The 22,867-nt window shown below is 45.7% G+C and overlaps 1 protein-coding gene across 3 annotated transcripts in view; it reads right to left on the reverse strand.

The window, feature by feature from the left end:
- Positions 1 to 22,867, reverse strand: part of Scnn1b (sodium channel epithelial 1 beta subunit) — a 57,578-nt gene that overhangs the window by 16,730 nt on the left and 17,981 nt on the right. For 2 of the 3 annotated variants that reach the window (XM_029568671.1, XM_008843818.2), the window contains exon 2: positions 1,262 to 1,580. In XM_029568671.1, coding sequence (XP_029424531.1) covers positions 1,262 to 1,572 — 311 coding nt within the window. In that variant the 5' untranslated portion in view covers positions 1,573 to 1,580. Of the gene's footprint in view, positions 1 to 1,261; positions 1,584 to 22,867 lie in introns of all 3 variants that reach the window. The other variant, XM_029568670.1, reaches the window with a different exon arrangement.

Here is a 22,867-nt window from a genome sequence, read left to right on the forward strand (position 1 = left end):
ATATAGTGTGTGTGTGAGTGTGTGTGTGTGTGTGTGTGTGTGTGTGCAGTTTTGTTTTTGAGGCAGGTTCTCCCTGTGTGGGCCAGGCTAGCCTTGATCTCATGATCATCTTCCCTCAGTCTCTGAATGCTGGGATTATTGGTGTAGGCCAAAATACCTGATTTATGACATTAGATAGACATAGATGTAGATACAGATATCTAGGGGCTGGGGAGATGGCTCAGTTGGTAAAGTGCTTGTGTCCAAGCCTGAAGACATGAGTTTGATCCTCATATCCCACATAAAAATCCCAGTGTGATGGCACATGCTTGTAATCCCAGCACTGGGGAGGTGGAGGCAGGTGGACACATGGGGTTCACTGGCCAACTGGCCTAGACTATGAACCCAGGTCATAGTGAAAGACCCTGTACCCCTTCCCCTCAAGGCTCAGGGATCATCACAGAAGATGAGTTGGAAAGATTGTAAGACCTGAGGGAGTTGATGTTTGTAGTAAAACAGTATTTTCTGGACATGACTGCACAATTGCTCAGCAACTGCACACATGAACTCACAGTGGCTAGGAATACATGCACAAGGCTTGCATAAAATCAAGCCAGCCAAAATCCCAGCATGGATGGGGGAGGGGTTCATGTGGTCTCACCCCATCTGAGGAGCAATTGGCAATTGATGGCTGCAAGGGAAGGTAGAGTCAATTTTCTTCAGGGATACAGGCCTTGAGCGACTACCCTTGCTCCAGTAGATGGTCCCACACCCATGCACATAGAGTCAACACTAGATGGACTCAGGTGGGTGTTAAGAGAGAGCACATGAGGTTAGGAGGGAAAAAATGAAGGGGACAGTAGGGAAGGAATTGGACAGGAGGGAGTAGGGAGTAGATTTGGTCCAAATGCATTATGTCTACATATGAAAATTAAACAACTACAACCAAACAAAACCCAAGGTGGACAGTGCCTGAGGAACACTGGAGGTTGAACTCTGGCCGCCACATGCACAAAAGCCCTTCCCCCAAAGCTATATAGATCTAGCTATCTTGTGGTTCTCAGGAAGTTTATGATTATTTAATCTTACATGTTTTGAAGAGTGAAAGCAAAACAGAAAAGAAGGAAGGAAAAGAAGAAAGACAAAGAAAAAGGAAGGGAGAAAACCAGAAGGACTATGGAGAGAAAAAGGAGAAAGGAAAAGGGAGGGAGGAAAGGAAGGTTGGAAGGGAGGGGAGAGGAGGGAGAAGAGCAGAGAAGGTGACACTCTAGGAACTACCTACTGGAAGGGGCTGGAATTGCAGACGGTGATGGCTGGGAAGGTCATGGTCTTGAAGCCCATGGAGAGTGAGACGCTGACCTCCCAGCTCAGGTAGGTCTGGATGAAGATGCCCCACTGCCAGCACACCAGGCAGGCAAAGAGCAGCGTGAGCAGGAACCACATGGCCTTCTTCTTGGGCCCCTCACAGATGATGCGCTTGGGGCCATGTGTGTTGGTGTTGTTGCAATACCACACCAGCAACTCCTTGTACGTGTAGCCTGGGCCCTTCTTCAGCCGGTGCAGGCCTTTCAGCAGGTACTTCCTCAGAGGCATGGTGGCACCTGCTGAGACACAGGACATCATTAGATAGGATACCAGTCCTCTCCTCTCCTCCTTTGCGCCTACCATCTAACCAACCACCATCTAACCATCTAATGTCTACCATCTAACCATTTAATATCCACCATATAACCATCTAATCATCTAACCAACCACCATCTAACATATAGCATCTAACCATCTAACATCTACCATCTAACCATCTACCATCCACCATTTAACCATCTAACATCCACTATCTAACCATCTACATCTACCATCTAACCATCTAACATCCACAGTCTAACAGTCTAACCAGCTAATTTCCCTGGGCTGGAGAGATGCCTCAGTGATTAACAGTACTGGTTGTTCTTGCAGAGGACCCCAGTTTGGTTCCCAGCACACACATGGCTGCTAACAACTGTTAAGGTTCAGATAGCCCCGCCCCCTCACCAACAGGGCCTCAGGGACCTCGCAAGCCCCTGAGAAAAGGGGCTTGATAAGCACCCTGGTCTTTGAAGTAAAGAGAAGCAGACTTTTCTCCACTGTTTGGCCAACACAGCAGGCTTCCCCTTTGATCTCTAAAGAGGGCAGGTTTTAACAGTCCCGCTCTCCTACTTCCCCCCACACCCCAACATCCACCAGGACCCTGCTTCAAGTGCAGAGCAACTGGACACTGGGTAAGGCAATGCTCTAACCTGCGACCACCCCCTGGACCCTGTCCTTCTTGTGGACAACAAGGTCACTGGAGAGTCGATTGTCCTTCTTTGCAGCGCCATGGAAGGCCACTCACCTCCCAGACCCAGTCTCCTTTACAGGGTTCAGTGAACGACCTCCTGGGCCTGGTGGCTGAAGACTGACGAAGCCCTGGCTTCTTGGCCCCCACCGCTTCTATGATTATTACAATGGAGGAGCCCAGGGTATCAGCCATGGTGGTGGGTAAGATTATTCATTTTATTCTCAACACTGGCGCGTCATGGGTGGTTCTCCCTTCCTACTCCAGTAAAGTTTTTCCCTCACAGATCTCCATGGTGGGGGTTGATGGGAATCCTCACAACCCCAAATCGACAGGACCCTTAGCTTGTGTATTCTGGAAGGTGCCTTTAACTCCTTCCTGGTTATGCCCACCCGTCCAGCTCCGTTACTTGGCAGAGATGTCATGCAAAAGCTCTCCCTGTCTATTTCTCTCCCCTTCTCCACACTCTTCCTCCTTTCCCCTGTGCCTCCCCCTCCCTGAGCCAGATCATGGCCCCTTCCCCCTTCCGAAGTAAATCCCAAGGTCTGGGACACCTCGGCCCAGGACTGGCCTCTCATCACACTCCTATCCGCATTTCCTTGGAGGACCCCTCCCTATTTCCCAGCAGACCCCAATACCCAGTTGCACTCAAACACTGCTATGGACTTAAGCCCGCAATTCAAATGTTGTCAAGTCTATGATTTGGAAAGAGCATTCCAGAAGCTCTATAGGTCAGGTTGGAATGGGGCAGGGCTGGACTAAGTGTGTCAGGTGCCAGCTATGGGTCAGGGAATTCTGTTAGACCTCTCTAGATCTGTCTCCCGTGGACATAAGGAGGCAGGACTTTTGCAAAGGTTACTAAGACAACTGCCACCAAGCCTGGCTTGAGGGCTCCAACAAAACACCTCCTTCCTCCTTTCTCCCTGCATACCACAGAAACTCACAGCTTTGCTCTTGCTGCCCAGCTGCATTCTACCTTAAGGTCAAGACCAAAGGTCACCTCCTCCCTGAAGCTCGCCTGCTTCTGACCTGGAATGATATCCACCCTATTTTGAGAGCCACTTAATGCTGGTGATGCTGTTGTGGGACTTGAGGTGCCTGCTGGCCCCATATCCTTCTCCCTTCCTCTGATGGTTCAGGGGAAACTCTCCTCTCCCAGATCTACTGGTGTGAACGGCCAGGCTGGCCTCTACCCTTAACCGCAGGGAATGTGCGTCCTGGCCATTGTCATGTGGACCACTTTAGACTGGAACAAGCCAGAAAGAGACCTCTGCCTTAGCTGAGACTTCTAAGTTGTTGGTCCTTGGCGCCACACATTAGAACAAAATCAACAGAAGAAAGCAGAGCCTTAAGCCTGCAAGACTTCTGATGCCTGAAGCCACTCATTCCTGAGCTACAGGACTTCAAATGCTTTCTTTCTCACTATGCTGATCCAAATTGGTGCCTGTCATGTGCAACTATTAGAAGGGTAACAGTGGGAGAAATCCATCTTACTTTACCCTGTTATAGTTACTCTGCAATGGCTTCTTCATTAACCCCCAAGTCCCTTATGGTAACAGCGTTTGGATCTTTAACAATGACAGCATAGCGACAGATACTCCACAAAAGAGCCAAATGTAATATGCCAGGTACTCATGTCTACACTGAGATTTTGGACCTACCCAGGTGTGTTGATACCTGTCCTGAATGTGGACACAGTCACATTTTACCTTCTATTACAGGAAGAGGACAGAGCACCAGGAACCTTCTCAACTGTATGGCCTCCGTTCTCTGGCAAAATCAAATTCCGTGGCCTCCCAAGCCATAGTGGCTATAAGGAAAGCATTCCCAGATGCCCCAGCCCCCAATGTTCCTCAGCAGATCCATTTTCTGCTTCAAGACCATGAAACCAAAGTCATCCTAAAAGTTACAGTAATGGCTGCAAGAGTAACATCAAAGCACTAAATGTTTCCCACCACTCCTGTACTGTGCAAGCTGCTCCATGTGATTTCATCCTTACATATTATTCGCTATAGCTGTAAATGCAGAGAACAGGCTTGCCTGTCAAGAATAGCCCAGCACTCTAGGGGCTCACAGGAAACCAGTGCATTGAGTTCCAATGAGCTGTCCCGGAAGGCAGAAACAAGGGCGTCCCTCCAGTCCTAATCTTTTCCATTCTCATTTAATTGGTCTGGTCCAGTCAAGGAGAAAGTCAGAGCTTTGTACTGGTCTCAGATCCTCACTAATCTCTCAGCTGTACAAGGGAGCCTCAGGCTCAGAATCTGTTTAGACAGCAGCATCTAGTTAGAATAAGCAACATTTTGTTTTACTTGGATTTGCATTTATTCATTTACTTATTGACAACTTGTATGCAAAATACATAGAGAAATCTTACAAACACAAAGGGAAACGACTACACAAAAGGGCAACAGGAAGATGCAGAGAACCAACCACAAGTGAATGGATAAAGAAAATGTGGTAGTCAGCCATGATGACACACACCTGTAGTCCCTATACTTGCGGGGTTGAGGCAGGAGGATTGCAAGTTCAAGGTCAACCTAGGCTATATAGTAAGACAATACCAGAAAAGAAAAGGAAAGAAAAGACAAAAAGCCTCAAAAAAAGAAGCAATGGAATATTATTCAGTCATAAAAAGAATGTAAACCTGTCATTTTTAGCAACTCAGAGAAAACTGGAAGACAGTATGCTATCTGGCTTAGAAAGACAAATGTTTCGTGTTCTCACTTTTATGTGGAAGCTTTAAAAAAAAACCCATTTCATGGAAGTAGAGAGGAGAACAGAGGGTCTCAGTGACTGGGATGGATGCCGCTGAAGGAGGGGGTATGAGGAAGAGATTGTTAGTGGGTACAGGGTACGACTGGGTAGAGAAATACTTAACACTTTCTATACTACTATGGACTAACTGTGGTTGACAACTGATTGGATATTTATATATAGGTAGTAGAGAGGATTTTGAATTTGTTCCAACAAAAAAGAATTGATAAATGTTGAGGCAATGGATGCTCTAGTTTCCCTGACCTGATCATTGCATATCTGGTGTACGTACTGAACTATAACACTGTACTCAGCAATAAAATACATGCTCTTGTAAAGGACCTGGGTTCAATTCCCAGCACCCATATGGCAGCTAACAACCATCTATAACTCCAGTTCCAGGGAAATCTGATACCCTCTTCTGACCTGCAGGCATTGCATGACATGGCTGCATTTACATACATGCAGGCAATATACTCTCTCTCTCTCTCTCTCTCTCTCTCTCTCTCTCACACACACACACACACACACACACACACAGAGGGAGGGGAGAGAGAGAGAGATCAAGAGATCAAAACAAAAAATGGATTGAACTGAGATACACTAAGCATTAAGACTGCATGGAATTCATAATAAGACCAAACCTGGGTGGCATAAGGAAGACACTAACACTGTTAGTGAAGAAATGTTATAGATAATGGCCTTAGTAACTAGCATTCTCAATAAACTCCCTAATTACAGCAAGACTCAGTCAGTTACAACTTAAAACGTAGTTTGTAATATTTGTAATGCCCTTAAGCTAAGAGTGAATTCGACATTTTTTTGTGTGTATATTTACATGTGTTTGGCTACACTTGTCCATGTATGTATGCCTGTGGATCATGCTCCACCGCATTTTTTGAGACAGGGTCTGTCATTGAAGCTGGAGCCTGCTGTTTTAGGTAGACCGGCTGACCAGAGAGTCCCTGGGATCTGCCTGTCTCTGATCCCCCAGCACTGCGGTTACAGGTGTGCACCAACTGCAAGGTGGTGGAGGTCTGAACTCAGGACTTCACACTTGCTCAGCAGACCTTTTACCCATGGAGTCATGTCCTCAACCTGAATTTTATATTCTTAAAATGTAAAGAATATGTGACAAAGATATACGTAGTTCAGAAAATCCAAAATATTAACTGTCTAGCTGTTTATAGAAAAAGCCTGCCGGCACCCAAATGACCAACCATATGGTTTAGCTGCTCAACAGACAACCTTAAGGGAGGAAAGATTTAATTGGGCTTATGGTTTCAAGGGCCCCCATCCATCACAGTGGGGAGACATGGAGGCAGAAGTGCACAGTGGAGGCTCCTCAAGTCACGGAGGACTAGGAAACAGGGAAAGGGGGTCAGGTCTATAACCTCCAAGGGCCTGTCCTAGTGACCTGCTTGTGGCAGTTAAGCCCTGCCTCCTCACCGCTCCACAGTCTCCTCAGACAGTGTCACCAGGAGGAGAGCCACTGTTCAGTGTTCAGAGTAAGAGCCTGAAAGAAACTTTTAACATGAGGATTTTGTGCAAGTATTTATAAATTTGGCTTTTTTTTTTTTTTTTTTTTTTGATACAGGGTCTCCTTGTAGCCCCAGCTGGCCTGGAACCACTATGCAGACCAGCCTGGTCTCAGTCTCACAGAGATCTACCTGCCTCTGCCTGAGTAAAGGTGTGCTCCATCATGCCTGGCCTTGTAAATTTGATTTTATATTCCCCCAAATGATTCGATGTTTTCCCAGCCACCAGTTACCTACAGGACATCATCACAAAGTTTGCTAAATTCCTAGAACACTTGTATATTATTTATTTAACATATAACATCACATCAACTTCCTTTTGTTTTGCTAACGTAAGTCATATTAAATACCCTCTTTTTTTTTTTTTTTTAAGATAGGTCTCCCTGTAGTCCCAGCTGGTCTGGTACTTGCTAAGTAGACCAGGCTGGCCTCAATTTCACACACTGTGTCTAGAGTGCTGGGATTAAAGAAATACTCCACTGCACCCCACCCAGCTCAAATACCTTGTTTTTTTTTTTGAGACAGGATTTCTCTGTAACCCCAGGTGGCCTGAAACTCTCTATGTAGACTAAGCTGGCCTTGATCTCATAGAAATCCACCTGCCTCGGCCTCTAGACTGCTGGGATTAAAGGTGTGTGCCACCCATCTAGGATGTAACCTGTACATCTAAGACTCATGGAACATAGAACAAGGGATGAAGACAACACTAATGCATCTTTCAGTTCTCACCAATGAAGCTCCCTAATGCAACAGAGGACCAGGAGCACAAAAGGCCACATGTGGCCAAAATGCAGAGAATAAGGGTCTGCAGAGTATGGGTCCTTGGACAAGACTCCTGTATTGAGGTCCACCTACCCAGGGCTCAGGGACCATTGTGGAAGAGGGGACTGAAAGATTGTAAGAGCCAGGGAGGAGGTGCATGACCATATGGAAATAGTCCTACAGGTGCCTGGGACCCTTCTCATACAATCCTACAGCAATGGTGTCAGCATGGACAAGACCCGTGCAAACTTAGGTAGATAAAAACTCAGCACAGAACTGTGGAAATGAACAGCAAGTCCCAATCTTAGTTGAAGAATTACTAGCAGCTGACTACTGCTGGGTGAGAAAGAGCTGATCTTCTTGGAGAGACTCTAGATAGGCTGACTAAACCCCAGTGGATGAACTTGCACTGAGAGACATCTTGGGACACTAACTTTTCATAATAGACCTTAACACAAATGACAGAATGTATGAACTCAAGTGGGGGCAGGGGCTATGGGAAGGTGCCAAAGGGGAAGGGAGTATAAAGATGATTTTAAGTATGAAATACACAAAAATTCAATAAAAGTTAAAATAAATTTAAAAAAAAGTGTGTGCCACCATGCCCAGCTAAAATACCTTCTTAATCATTCAAAAATAGGTTCCTTTGTAAGCCACTCAAAATAAATCATTTTTCAGGGATCAGAAGGGCAAGGCCAGTCTATCTCAGAAAGTAAAAAGTGGGGGCCTGGGGATGTGGCTCAATGATGGAACACTTGCCTAGTATGTGTGAAGTCTTGGGTTTAATCCCCAGTACCACAGAGAAACACTTCTTCCTTTCCACCCCTTCTTCACTGTTTCCTGTTGCTGAAGCCAGTTCAAGACACACGATGTCCTCCAAGCATTTCCTTGTGCATCTGCATGCCATCCTTTTGAGAAAGATGGGGTAGGCATAATTATGCCCATTTCACAGAGAAGGCAGAGGGCAGAGGCTCGTGAACACAGTCATAGTGAGTCAGATGCAGCTCTGGAAATAGAAACCAGCCACCTCTCACTGACAGTTCAGAGGAACACCTGACATCCTGCACCTGTTCTCGTGGGCGTCAAAAGTCTAAAATGTAGCAATGAGGTAGCTGCCTCCTTCACCCAAGCCTATGGGTGTGCCAGCATCTAGGGGTTCTCCCAGGGAGCCAAACTCAGCACTGACAAATGGACATGGTAGGACAAGTGACTGTCTGCACTGTCCTCCAGGAGGGGGCGCTCACTGTCCCCAGCCAAGCTGATCAGAGATGGAGAATGTAGTTGGCCTGTAGAGTTAAATGAGAGAATAGTACAGTAAGCTGCCATATCAGCCAGTGGACTGGGCCACATTCAGGAGGCAGAGACAGGAGATTACTAGATTGAGGCCAGCTTTGGCTGCATAGCCAGATCCTTTGAAATCCTAAAAGCAAGGGCTAGTATTGCTCAGTGTAGAGCACTCACCTGGTAGGTGTGAGGCCCTGGGTTTGATTCTCTGAAAAAAACTCCAATCTTTTCCTTGTATTTAGGAGATAGAGGCAGAGGGAGATGTGTGTGTGTGCGTGCATGTGTGGTGTATGTATGTGTGTATGTATGATGTTTGTGTGTGTGGTATGTGTATGTGTGTACATGTGTGTGGTGTGTGTGTATGGTCTACCTCCAATGGGTTACATAAGAAAGTGGCAATGTGACTTCAAGGACGGGAACCTCTTGACAGAGAGAGACTAAAAAATGTATTCGTTCCTTTTGTCTCTCAAAGTTTGGACACACCAGAACCTAATAATTTTATTTATTCATTCAGCAACTATTTCTTAAGCACTTGCTATGTGCTTTAGCCCCTGAACATTTCTTAGTGATCAAAAAATAAAGTAATAAGCCGGGCATGGTGGTGCACGCCTGTAGTCCCAGTACTTGGGAGGCAGAGGCAGGCAGATCTCTGTGAGTTCAAGGCCAGCCTGGTCTACATAGTGAGTTCCAGGACAGCTGGGGCTACAGAGGGAGACTGTCTCAAAAAGACAAAGAAAAAAAAAGTAACAAATCTCTCTCTTTTTATAGTGTACATGCCCACAGGAGACAAAAAAGATGAAAAAGAACCATTAAAATTTAAAACTTATGCTAATCAGAGTTAGGTCAGAGAAACCTGCTCAGAACTTATTAAAATATTTCATCACATCATTGGCCAGGTTTTGGGGAAAAGAACTCCTTTCCACACCGGGGTTTTTGCTGATGCAATTTGGAGTCTCTATTACATTTCAGATGAGACAACCCACCACCTGTATTTGCAGCTCTTGTGTGCACATGTCGATTTGCACATGTGAGTGTGTGTGCACATGGGCACAGTGTAAAGGTGTTGATTACAACATTGGATACCATCAGACTAGAAACCACATCACTACCTGCTTAGTTTCATTTTTGTTGCTGTGATAAATACCCTGACAAAAAGCAACTCAGGGGAGAAAGGAGCTGTTTGGCTTGCAAGTTCAAGTTCGTTACTGTGGGGAAGTCAAGGCAAGAACTTAAATCATCACATCTGCAGAGAGAGGGAAAAACGTGGATCCTTGCCTGCCTCTCAGCTAGCTTTCTTCTCTCTTGTACTGTCCAGGACTCCTTTCCTAGGGAATGGTGCTGCCCACAGTGGACATCAAATAACAATCAAGACAATCTACAGATGCACTCACAGGCCAATAGGCTCTAGATGATATTAAGACTATCGTTCAGGTGATTCCAGGTTGTGTAAAATTGGCAGATTAAAGGTATATGCCTTTAATCCCAGCACTTCAGAGGCAGAGGCAGGCAGATCTCTGTTTGTTCAAGGCCAGCTGGGGCTACAGGGACCTTGTCTCAAAAAACCAAACCAAAACAAAACAAAACAAAACAAAAATTAACCAACATAGGGTTGGAGAGATGGCTCAGCAGATAAGAGCACTGGCTGCTCTTGCAAAGGATTTGGGTTCAGTTCCCAGAACTCACGTGGGTGTTAACAACCATCTGTAACTCCAGTTCCGGAGGATCCAATGCCCTCTTCTAGCCTCTGCAGGCACTGTACACATATGGTGCACTTACCTACATGCAGGCAGAACACTCATACACATAATATAAAAATAAATGTAAATAAATACAAAAATAAATTTATTGCATTCTCTGTCTTTGTATGGTATGAGGAATGGAACACTTGGGCATGCTAGGCAAGCACTCTCTCCCTGAGCCCTGCACCCAGCTGCTCTGTGTGTAACTGTGGCTTCTGACACTGTTACCTCATTTTTTGTATACTACAATGGGAAAAAGCCCAAGCGAACACTGATATAAAATCACTCCAAAGTCATTCCAGTCCTAGGAAGCTGATATGTGCAGCAGTGTCATACTGACATCACCTTCTGTCCTCTGTGGAGCGTCATGGACAGATCACTGTCCTCTCTGGCAAGGATGAAATAATGGCCACACTCATGAATCAGGTGGGGATGTCCTTTGGGTTGCTGCCTACAGTTTGCATGTTGTGACTGTCTCATGGTCTCACCCCATGATGGAGTGATGGTGGAATCATCCTCTCATCTTGCAGGACAAGAATCACCCTCAGAGAGCAATGGGGGAATTCCCATCCATAGCATAGATGTATGCATCCCATGGGATTATGTTGACTGTTTCCATCCAGGGGCAGATGGTATAGTCAGAACAGTTTGTCTGTGTCCTTAGGGTCTAGACCATGCTATAGATAGGTTAAGATATTTCATTATTATTATCATTATGACCATTCTATGTGTATGAGTGTATTGCCTGCATGTATGTAAGTGTACCTGTGTTGTGCAACGTCCTCAGAGGTCAGATTCCTCTGAACTGGATTTATAGATGGCTGTTAGCCAACATGTGGGTGCTGGGAATTGACACCCGGGTCCTCTTCAAGAGCAGTTAGTACTTTTAACCATTGAGCCATCTCTTCACCCCCAAGATGAGTTAAGATCTTGAGTGTCCATCAAAAGCCATGTATCAAAGGTTTGATCTCCATCTGAACACACATGCATCTGCCTGTGTGCCCACCCGTGGGCACCACACCGAGAGCAGAAGCCACAGGATCCAATGGCTTTACATCCCCCCTGTCCTCCTTCCAGCTCCCACGAAGGCCTGTGCCTCTCTGCTAGGTTTTGTCAATACTGCACTGCAGAGATGTTGCTGAGAAGAAGGAGGGCACAGCCTCTAAAGTCTGAGATGGCTCCTTACACCAGCTTTCCTCTCTTACCATCAGGACACCACAGATGTCTCCTGCGCTGCAAGATGCGGGGAGTGGAGGGGACATGGCAGCTCAAGCTCAGCCCAAGCTCACTGGCCCAGTCCTGGAGCATCCACTGAAAGGGTAACTTTCCCTGGCTTGTTCTAAGGCACCATATAGGTACCAGGGTGGCCCTGCCAAATGTTGACTTCTGTCTGGAGCCACACTCACTACTGTTTGGATGGGTTAGGGCATATTTATTTATAAAAGAAGAAAGCTTCTGAGCCCTTGGCTGCAAGGGAGTGAACTTCCTCCAGGAGAGAGAAGAATGTATCAAAGTCAGAGTTACAGGAAAGGGTCACCCAGGAGTCCCTTCCTGGAGCCAGGCTTTGGGTGTGAGTTCAGGAGACCTGTGCAACATGGTGTCTATGTGCCTCTATTTTATCACCTGAATTATGGGGGTACTATTACACATTAATCTTTTATCCTTTCAAGGGTCTAGCAAGTGAAAGTAATTACTGTCTTCCAAATGCAAAAAGAAAAGCACAGTTTGAAATGGATACAGGAACCAGGTGTGGTGGTATGTGCCAGTAATCTTACCACTCAGGAAGAGGACAGAGGATAGGGAGTTCAAGATCATCCTTGGCTACATAACAATTTAGAGACCACTCTGAGCTACAGGAGACATGTCTCAAAAAACCAAAATCAACCAAGCAAACAAATAAAATGGAGGGTGGTTAAGGGGATGCCTGGCATCATGCCAGTCAAACGAACACATTTCCAAGAGGGTGATACGTTAATGAAGTTGAATGCTGGGCCAGAAGGAACTTCAGTGTTTGACAGGATGTGGTACAATTAACAGCCCAGGTCAAGGCATGGTGTGGAGTAGCCCACTGTGCCAAGACACCAGCCACTGTGAGGATAGGGGGTGGGATTTTAATGTGGTACAGTTATGACTTTTTCCTGATTTCAAAGTAGGTTACAGTCTTTTATAAGTTTCTTCATTCAAGGACCAGATAGGGACTAAAACTTGAATACTGAAATGAAAGAAGCAAAACCAAACAAACAAAAAATCCCAGACAAACAGCTCACCTTTCCTTAGGAAAAATCCCCGCCCCACCATTCCACCCATGTTAGGTCCCCAAATCCAGCCCTCTCATCCCACTTCCCTTCTCTGTCTCCCTGTTTTCTTTTTCCTAACCTTGCCTTCATTTCCTCCTTCCCTCCACTTTTAAAGTGACTTCCTTCTCTCATGCTACTTCACGGTGCCCTTCCCTAGTTTTCCCTAAAAGCACAGGCACCTGCTTTCCTAATTGCAGTGCCATTAGAGTGCTTAATGTTAATTATAGTGGGAACTTGCTTTGCCTAATAGTGAAAGTTATGAAACGACCAAAAGATCAGGACCCACAATCTGCACTTTCCTCAGACCTGAGGACATCCCTTGGGGAACAGACCCTCCCCTCTGGTGAAAACCTATCATCTGCTTCTGAGTCACTTTTACCAGCTCCAGCCAAGAGTTTAGGGTAAAAAATCCAGGGGCATTTAAAATAAATATGACCAAAAATATCGTCACCAGCAACAGTTGAGAGCCAGTTTGGACCCCTCACAGGCCAACATGACAGTCCAACTCTAAAGAAAATCTTAAAGATTTTCTAAAATCTTAGATCCACTCGAAAGTCTCACTTCAAGGCCAGACATGTTGTACACCTGTAATTCAAGCACTTGGAAGATGGATACAGGAGGATCAGATGTCCGGGACCAGCCTGGGCTACTTAGCAAGTTCAAACAAAACAAAACAAAACCCTCATTTCAAACGTGGGTGTGGTGGCAGTTCCAGCTCTCAGACAGCTAAGGCAGGAGAATTGTGAGTCTGAAGCCAGCCTAGGGTTCAAACTCACACAGCAAGACCCAAACCCACCAAACAAAACAGGACTTGAAGCAAAGTGGGGTTTAAGGAGTATGGGTGGGGAAGCTCTGTTCACAGTTCAGAGGTATTTACCCCAAGTTGTAAGACTTCCATGTTCACAAAACTAGACAAGCTAGGGTGACACATCTGTGCTGACTGCTCATTTCTAGAATCTTCTGGGTTCTAGAGTTCAGCTCACACAGCAGTTAAAGTTTCACAGTTATCTCTGCAGAGAGATGCAATCTAGAAGCTGTCTGGAGTGTACTAAGAACAGCAGCCTGCCTTTCTGTCCCTAAAGACTGGTAGCTTTGTGCACAGGATGCCTTTGAGCCCGGCCATCTCTATAGGATAGAGGCCTCTGGGAACCAATTATACTGTCATTTATTTAATATCTCTCTTTCAGTTGACTCAGTCCTGGTTTTACTTAAATACCTACTTTAGCTTTGTCCTAAGCAAGAATGTCTACTAAATCACAGGTTGGATGTCACTAATTACATATGTTTTCTAATCTACCTCAACATAAATAATTAAAAAAGAGATGGGAACAATGGCGTGTGTGCGATCTGAAAGCCATCTGTACCTTCTCTCAGCAGCCAGTTGCCCCTTTTCTTTAAAGTCACCAGATTAAATAAGACACCTTGCCACCCAACATCCTGACCCCACTTCCCTTCGGCCACCATGCCTGCTGGGTTTTATCCTCACAGAACCTGTTGTATAAGTTTCTCTATGGCCCAGCCTAGGATTATACACGGCTCCATCCCAGGAACAGCCTGACATGTGTCTGGCCAACCCAGACCGAGGTCTCCTCAAACTCCAAGACATCAGGTGGCTACAACTGTCCGGAACATCTTCCCAATTTTTCCTTCTGAATGGTTATCCTTGGGTGTTGGGCCATGTTAGGCAAATACTCTGCCATTGAGCTACATCTCCAGCCCTTCGATGGTCTTACTTTTTTCCTGCCCTACCCTTACCCGCCAGGTTGACCGACCTGGAGTATGCTGCTGTCCTTCTGTGTCTCAGACTCTCAGGTGCTGGGATTCCAGGTGTATATCACCACATCTGGCTTAGAAGCTTTTTATTTTTCTAGAGGTCCTGGTATGGAACTCAGGGCCTCCAGCACTCTATCACAGAGCTATGCTCTAGCCCTTCCTTGAATGGCCTTTTACGGAGAATGAAACATTTGTCCTTTCCTTGGTCACCTGGTTGGTTAACACAGTTGGGTCTAGATCACACCATGGCAATTCCATCCCTTCTGCTTGGCTTCTCTGCATGAACATGGGTGTGCATGGCAAGAAAACTTCAATGTGCAATGGGACTGGGAGAGGCCAGTGTGCTGACAATTCAGCTACACAGAGGAACACTGGGAGTCCTTAGGAAGGAGGATGAAGTATTTTTGTTTAAAACAACCTATGTGGGCTGGGGAATGGTTCAGTCAGTAAAGCACTTGCCTTGCATGCATAAGGACCTGAATTTGATCCCCAGAACTCACATAAAAAGCCAGGTATTGCTGGGTGTGGTGGTGCATACCTTTAATCTCAGCACTTGGGAGGCAGAGGCAGGTGGATTTTTGTGAGTTCAAGGCCAGCCTGGTCTACATAGTGAGTTCCAGGACAGCTGGGGCTACAAGGAGACTCTGTCTCAAAAGAGACCCCCCCGCCAAAAAACAAAACAAAACAAAACAAAAGACAGGTACAGTGGTGCATGCTTGTAATCCCAGTAATGTTGCTATGGGAGGTGGAGACAGGTGAATCCCTGGTAGGTCCAGGGCCAGCTAGTCTAATCTACTTGGCAAAGTTCTGGCTAAGGAATGATTTTGTCTCAAAGGAAAATCTTGAAGGTATCTGAGCAATGATATCCAAAATTGTTCTTTGACCTCTCCATACATGTGCACACATACACACACACACACAAACAACCTGTAGAGTTGGGTATGGTGGCACACAACTGTGATCCCAGCACTTCAGAGCCTGAGGCAAGAGGATGGAGAGTTCTAGGCCAACCTGTGCTACATAGTGAGACCCAACCTTCCCCTACCCCAAATTAAAACATCCTGTGGGTTTGTATGTATCTATGTACATAGGAAAAGCATTTGGAATGCCATTAATTAGAACTTTTATAGTGATTACCTCTCTGGGAAGCAGGAACTTGGGTTACTAGGGACAACATTTTTAGTTTCTCTGTGTTTTATAACTTTCCCATGATGAACATATATTGTTTTATCACAAAAGGGTAATAAGAAGCTTTTTGTAGCAGCAGCATGAGAAAAAGCTCAAGATAGAATTCCTACTTGAAAAAAATTGAGATTAAAAATACAGTGAGGGCCAACAAGATGACTAGGACAGGCCTTATGACCCAAGTTCAATTCCCAGAACTCATGTAGAAAAGCTGGATGTGTGGGCCTGGAGAGATGGTTCAGCAGTTAAGAACACCGACTGCTTTTGCAGAAAACCTGGGTTCGAATCCCAGCACCCCCATGGCAGCTAACAACTATCCATAACTCCATTTCTAGGGGATCTGACATTCTCTTCTGTCCTCCTCAGGCATTGCACGAGGAGCAATTGTATCCATGCACACAATACATGGATACACATAAAATAAACACATCTGTAATCCCAGCACTCCAGCTGCAAGGAGGAAGGTGGAGACAGAAGAATCACCCAGAAGCCCTTGGGCCAGCTAGCCTAGACAATGCAGCACAGTGACAGAAACAGGAGAGACCCTGCCTCAAACAAGGAGGAAGGGAACTTACTCCCGAAAGCTGTCCTTTGACCTCCACATCTGTATCACAGCACACGAGTCCACCCTCTCTCACATATACATAATCATAAATGCAAACAAACAAATAAAATGCATTCCTTAGCTTTCTGTATCCATTTGTGGACTCAATCTCAGATCAGAAAAATATTTTTAAGAACTGTGCCTGTCTGGGCTGGAGAGATGGCTCAGCGGTTAACACTGGTTGTTCTTGCAGAAGACCTGGGTTTGAATCCCAACACCCACATGGCAGCTAACAACTGTCCATAACTTCAGTTCTAGGGAATCTGACAGCTTCTTCTGACCTCCGTGGGCATTGCATGACATGGGTGCACTTACCTACATGCAGGCAATACACACATACACATAAAATAAAAAAATAAAATTTAAAAAGTTTAAAAAAATTTCAAAAAAACTTGTGCCTGTCCTGAATGTGTACAGATGTCTTTATTGTCATTACTTTCTAAACACAGTAAACCCCTAGTCACATGGCATTTACATTGTATTAGGCATTGTTGGTAATCTAGAGATGACTTAAAGCCTGTAGGCGATGTACAGAGAGCTCACATGCATGCTGCATCATTTTATGTGGGATTGTATTATTAGTTTTTTCTATTCAGGCTCTTTATTTGATAGCAAGGAGGGATCCAGTCATGTGCACCTTCTTACAATTACAAAAAAATATTTTTAAATATAAGTCAGTTTTTTTTTTTTTTTGTCTTTTTGAGACAGGGTCTCCCTGTAGCCCTAGCTGGCCTGGATTCACTATGGAGACCAGGCTGGCCTCGAACTCATAGAGATCCACCTGCCTCTGCCTCCTGAGTGCTGGGATTAAAGGTGTGCGCCACTCTGCCCGGCTATAAGTCAGTATTTTTTATTTTAACAGCATTATATTACCCAATATTTGGACCATTATTTTAGCATTACATAATAAAATGTATGCTTAACTTCTTTAACTTCTTGGTTACCATGAGACTTTCTCCTTTTTTTTTTTTTTTTTTTTTTTAATGAGGGTTTTTATACAGGGACTGAGCAGACTTCGATTTTGGCCCCGGATGGAATCCCTTGTAGATCTGAAAGAATGAGTCTCTGTGGAAAAATGGATTGTTAGGGAATGATGGGAAGACAGCAGGAAATATATCCCCTCATCCCCAGCTGTCCTAGAACTCATTATGTAGCCCAAGCTAGTCCCAAACTCATGACAATCCTTCTGCCTCTTGAGTAATGAAATTACTGGCATGCACCATCAAACCCAAGACACTTTTTGTAAATGTTGGTTTCCTAGAATTGAAAGGCTGGTGGGAGGTGGGGGTATTGTCTGCTGAGCCCCTGGATTGCCAGGGATCAAGTTTCTATCATTTGGCTAAACAGAAGTTTGCAAAAGAATTTAAGATTAGACGTACACTTCAACTTCTACTCTAACATTGATACCCTTTTTTTCTCCATTTTCTTTGTTACTTTATAACTATTTTTAGTTCAAAGAGAAACCAAGAGGAAAAGGTAGGAGCTGGAGAGATGGCTCAGTGGTTAAGACCACTGGATGCTCTTGCAGAGGACCAGGGTTCAATTCATAGTACCCACATGTTGGCTAACAACCGTCCATAATTCCAGTTTCAGTTATTCTGAGGCCCTCTTCAGACCTCCGCAGGCATTGCATGACAAGGGTGCACTTGCATACATGCAGGGTATACACTCATACACATAAAATTAAAAATAAAAATAAAAGGTATTCCTTCATCCAGAAGAACCTGCCCAGGGTCTCCAGCAAGCTGACATTTATCCCTACAGCTTCTGGCCCTTGCCTTGCCTTTTGGGGACAGGGTGAACCAAAGATGGATTTCAGAGGAGGTGGCTACAGTGGCCCCGGGAGCACACAGTGGCTCCTGTCCTCCACACGGGAGTCCTATCTCCCTGCTGTTTACTCTTCCCATCACGAGGGTGCTTGCCTACCCTGAGTTTTATCCTCTAAAATCCCCCCAACTCCAGCCCCAGTGCCAGGAGCTGTGTCATCTTGTCCTAATGGACAGATAACTAGGGAGCACTCATGGTGAGCACCCAAGCCTTTGACTGTGCTCTCTAGCAAGGGACCACTTGCTCACAGTGGGTGGCATGTTACATGCTGAAGGGCCCAGAGGGTAGAATGTGGCTGCTTTCATCTGCTGGCTGCCTCCTACATGCCTAGGCTGGAGGCAATTGCAGAGGATAAGATCAGCTAAGCCTTGGAAGGTGCTGTGTGTGTCTGTGACTGTGTGTCATGTGAGTGCACTGGGGAAGTGAGGAAGAAGATCGCTAGTCCATGGGACAAAAGGTGTCACTCCGAATAGTCAGAAGAGCCAAGTTGACCTGTTTAATAGTTCAAGGCACTATGGTGGTAGCTCCAACTTTGCAGCCTCCCTCTGTCCTGCTGGCACTTGCATGGGCACTGCATGACACGGACATATTTACATACATGCAGGCATAACAGTCATATACATAAAAATGTATCAAAAGGAACTTTGGTTGAAATCTTAGCTCTGCCCTTTGCTTGTTGCATGGCCTGTGCACTTTTCTCACCTCTCTGCCCTGCTTTTCCCCGGCTACAAAATGAGGAAGAAATAATACCTACATCATTGAGTTGGTGGGAAGAGTAGAGTCTATATACAAAACACCTAGCATGGTATATCACACACAGAGAGAGAGAGAGAGAGAGAGAGAGAGAGAGAGAGAGAGAGAGAGAGAGAGAGACAGAGAGACAGAGACAGAGAGAGACAGAGACAGTTCAAGAGAGCTCGGAGCCCCTTTTCTTGCCTCTTTCTTGGAGTGTCTCCTCCTGAAAAAAAAATTATGTGTATACATGTGAGCCTGCATGAGTTTATGTGCTCTACATATGCACAAGTGCCAGAGGGGGCCAGCAGAGGGTATGAGATCCCCTGAGTCTGGAGTTACAGGTGGTGTGCGCTATCATGTGGGTGCTTGGAACCAAACCCAGGTCTAAGTGCTCTTAACTGTGAAGCCATCTCTCTAGCCCCGCCTCCTGACAAATTCTTGACATCTGCCTATACCCAGCTCTCCACATCAGCCCCTCCTGGAAGTCCCTCGTGGGTGGCCGTCATCTTCCCTGTCCATAGTCCGAGGCCCTTTCTGAGGCTGACCTCCCTCTTGTCACTTTCTCCACCTGCCTCACAGCATGGCTGTTTGGTTCTCTCTCTCACTGGGAGTCACCTGGTCAGCTCTTTCCATGCTTGAGTCTGGATTTCTGCATATAGTAAGTGTTCAGTACTTAGGTCGGGACTTGAGTGCTGGGGGCAGGCGGGCAGACAGGTGTCATGTCCAGGTATGATGATTTTGAGGGTTGTTTGGGGGTAGAGACCTTTGCAATAGAAAGATCCTTTCTTTCTTTTTCTTTCTTTCTTTCTTTCTTTCTTTCTTTCTTTCTTTCTTTCTTTCTTTCTTTCTTTCTTTCTTTCTTTCTTTCTTTTTCTTCCTTCCCCCATTCTTTGTTGTCTCTGTCTCTGTCTCTGTCTCTGTCTCTCTCTCTCCCCCTCCCTCCCCCCTCCCTTTCTTTCATTTTCCTTCGTAGCCCCAGCTGTCCTGGACTCACTATGTAGACCAGGCTGGCCTCAAACTCACAAAGATCCATCTGCCTCTGCCTCCCAAGTGCTGGGATTAAAGGTGTGAGCCACCAAGCCCAGCTCATTCTTTGTTTTTTTGAGACAGGAATTCGTGTAGTACAAGTTGGTCCCAAACCGACTATGTAGATGAGGGTGACCTTGAGCTTCTAACCTTCTGCCTCTACCACTCTAGTGTTGAGGTCACAGGTGTGCACCACCTGGCTTGGAAGGTGCCTTTCCTCTAAACATTCTTCAAGTCCCTAACACTTGTGTGTGCATGGGGGGAGGAGGGGGAGGAGACGTGTACCTGATCTCCCTTCAGCCACCTGCCACTTGCAGCTGTATTATGAGATGAATTATGTCCCTCCAAATTTCTAGGTTGAACCTCTAACCCCTAGGATGTCAATATTTGGAGATGGAGCCTTTAAAATGGGATTAAATTAAAAAAAGAATCTGTTAGAGTGCTTACCTCCCATATGAATGGTCTCCTTGTAAAAAAGAAAAGGAAATTTGGATACAGAAAGGATAGAGCTTCACCAACAGAGGACAGACCATAGGAGAACACATCAGTCACCTGTCAGCCAAGGAGAGTCCTCAGAACAACCAACTTGATGCCAACACCTTGATCCTGGATTCCTAGACTCCAGACAGTAAGAAAATGCATTATGCTGTTTGAACCACCCGGCATGATACCTTATTAGGGCAGCCCTGGCCCACTGAAGAAGGAAGCAAGAGAGAAGGGACCAGCAGATACCAAGAGAGTAGAGCCTGGGGAGGGTGGGCAGAGGGAGCTAAGGAGTCCTCTTGACTCTGGATCGAGAAGACCAGGACAGGGTCCTCCTGACTCTGGATTGGGAAGACCATGACAGGGACCTATCCCTCCAACACAGTGGGAATGACTTCCTCATGGGGCTAATCTATTATTTTATTCTCCCAAACAAAGGATTCCAGAACTTTCTATGCAAGCAATCCTATACTGAGCCACCTTCCCTGGGAGTCCTTCATTGCCTTCATTGCCTGGGCAAAATGGTACTCAAAATGAGAGGGTAAAGGTGCTTGTTGCCAAGGCTGACAACCTGAGTTTGAGTCCCAGAATCTATGTGGAGGGAGAGGACCAATGCCTGCAAGTTCTCAGACCTCCACATGTGAGCTGTGACATTTGTGCACCCTTCCCCTCCACAAAATAAACAAACAATAAGAAAAAAATTAAAGGAAAATGTGGCCGGAGTAGTGCCGCACACCCATGACACCTGTATTTGGAAGGTGAAAGCAGAATTGCCATGAGTTTGAGAACCAGCCCATGCTACATGGTGAGTTCCAGGCTAGCCAGGGCTAATAGTGAGACTCTATCTCAAAAAAACAACCAATTGGGGCTGGTATTTTGGCTCAGCAGTTAAAGGTACTTGCTGCTAAGCCTGACAATCCAAGTTCAATTCCTGAGACCCACATGGCGGAAGTGGGGAACCAACTCCTGCAGAACTGTCCTTTGACCTCCACATGTCCCCATATGAAAACAAATGCAGGCCAGGCATGGTGGCACATGCCTTTAATCCCAGCATTTGGGAGGCAGAGGCAGGTGGATCTCTGTGAGTTCAAGGCCAGCCTGGTCTCCATAGTGAATCCAGGCCAGATGGGGCTACAGGGAGACCCTGTCTCAAAAAGCCAAAAAAAAAAAAAAAAAAAAAAAAAAAAAAAAGCAATAAAAACTCAACCAACGACACAAATGAAGGCAAGATTCAGCACTTTTAGCACTTAGGCAAAAAGTGAGATTTCAAGACTTCTGACAAACAGGCACTACAGTTTTCCTGTGACGAGGTCAGCAATGATGTCCTACCTCACTGGAAATAAAACCTGAACTCCTTACCATGGTTTCAAGGACCCCTTTCCACCTCCCATGCTTATGGCCTACCCTTCCTCCCTTCCTCCTTCTGTTCCTCTGATGTGACAAGGTCATTTCACCTCAAGAACTTTGCAATTGCTGATCTTAGGGTATGGAACAGTGCTTTTTGGATCCCTGGCTCCCAGCAGCCCCTTGTAGATCTCCTGATGGGACATTAGGGTCCCTCAGTGAGTCCTTAAAAATACACATGGTGGGCAGGGGAGGTGGCTCAGTGGGTGAAGTGTTGGCTGAGCAAGTGTGAGGACTCAAGCTCGATCCCCAGCACCCATGGAAAGAGGTGGGCATGGTGCTGGGGAGCTGGCTCGGTGGTAGAGTGCTTGCTGCGCAAGCATGATGACCTGAGTTTGGATCCCCAGCACTCACATAAAAAGCCAGGTGATGTGTGTTGGTACTCCTAGCACTGTGAGGTGGAAACAGGATGATTCCAGGGGCTCATTGGCTAGCCAGTCTAGCCAATCAGTGAGTTTGAGGTTTAGTGAGAGACTTTGGCTCAAAATATAAGGAGAGAAATTGACGAAGACACCCACCATTGACCTCTGGCCTCCACACATGCATGCACAGGCTTATGTACATGTACATACACACACACACACACATACACACACACACACACACAAATACACATGCCATGGCCACACCTACAGTGGCTCTGACTCAAGGTGGAGGATATCTTATAAGGTCTTATATCTCTTTGTGTGTCAGGGGGTTTGTGTGGGTGGTATATGTGTGGTGTATGGCCTTTCATGGAGACCAGAGGAGCACCTTGGGTGTCCTGCTCCATCCACCATTCTCCACCTTATTACATTTAGACACAGTTTATCACCTGACCTGGAGCTAGGCTGGCAGCCAGTAAGCCCCAGTGATTCTCCTGTCTCTACCTTGCAAAGTGTTGGGCTTACAGGAATGTGTGCACACATCTGACTTCTTACATGGGATTTGAACCCAGGTCCTGATGCTTGTGCAGCAGGCATCCTCATCTACTGGCCCATCACCCATCCTTGGATCTGACATCTCTGCATATATATAAAATATATATAATATATATAAAAATATATTAAATATATGTAAATTTTTTGAAGATTTTATTATTTTTAAAAATATTTTATTATTTTTATTTTTGTGTATGAGTATATTGCCTGCATGTATGCAAGTGCACCCATGTTGTGCAATGC

The sequence above is a fragment of the Nannospalax galili genome, unplaced genomic scaffold (assembly GCF_000622305.1).
Source record: "Nannospalax galili isolate Female #2095 unplaced genomic scaffold, S.galili_v1.0 scaffold381, whole genome shotgun sequence".
Classification (NCBI taxonomy): Eukaryota; Metazoa; Chordata; class Mammalia; order Rodentia; family Spalacidae; genus Nannospalax; species Nannospalax galili.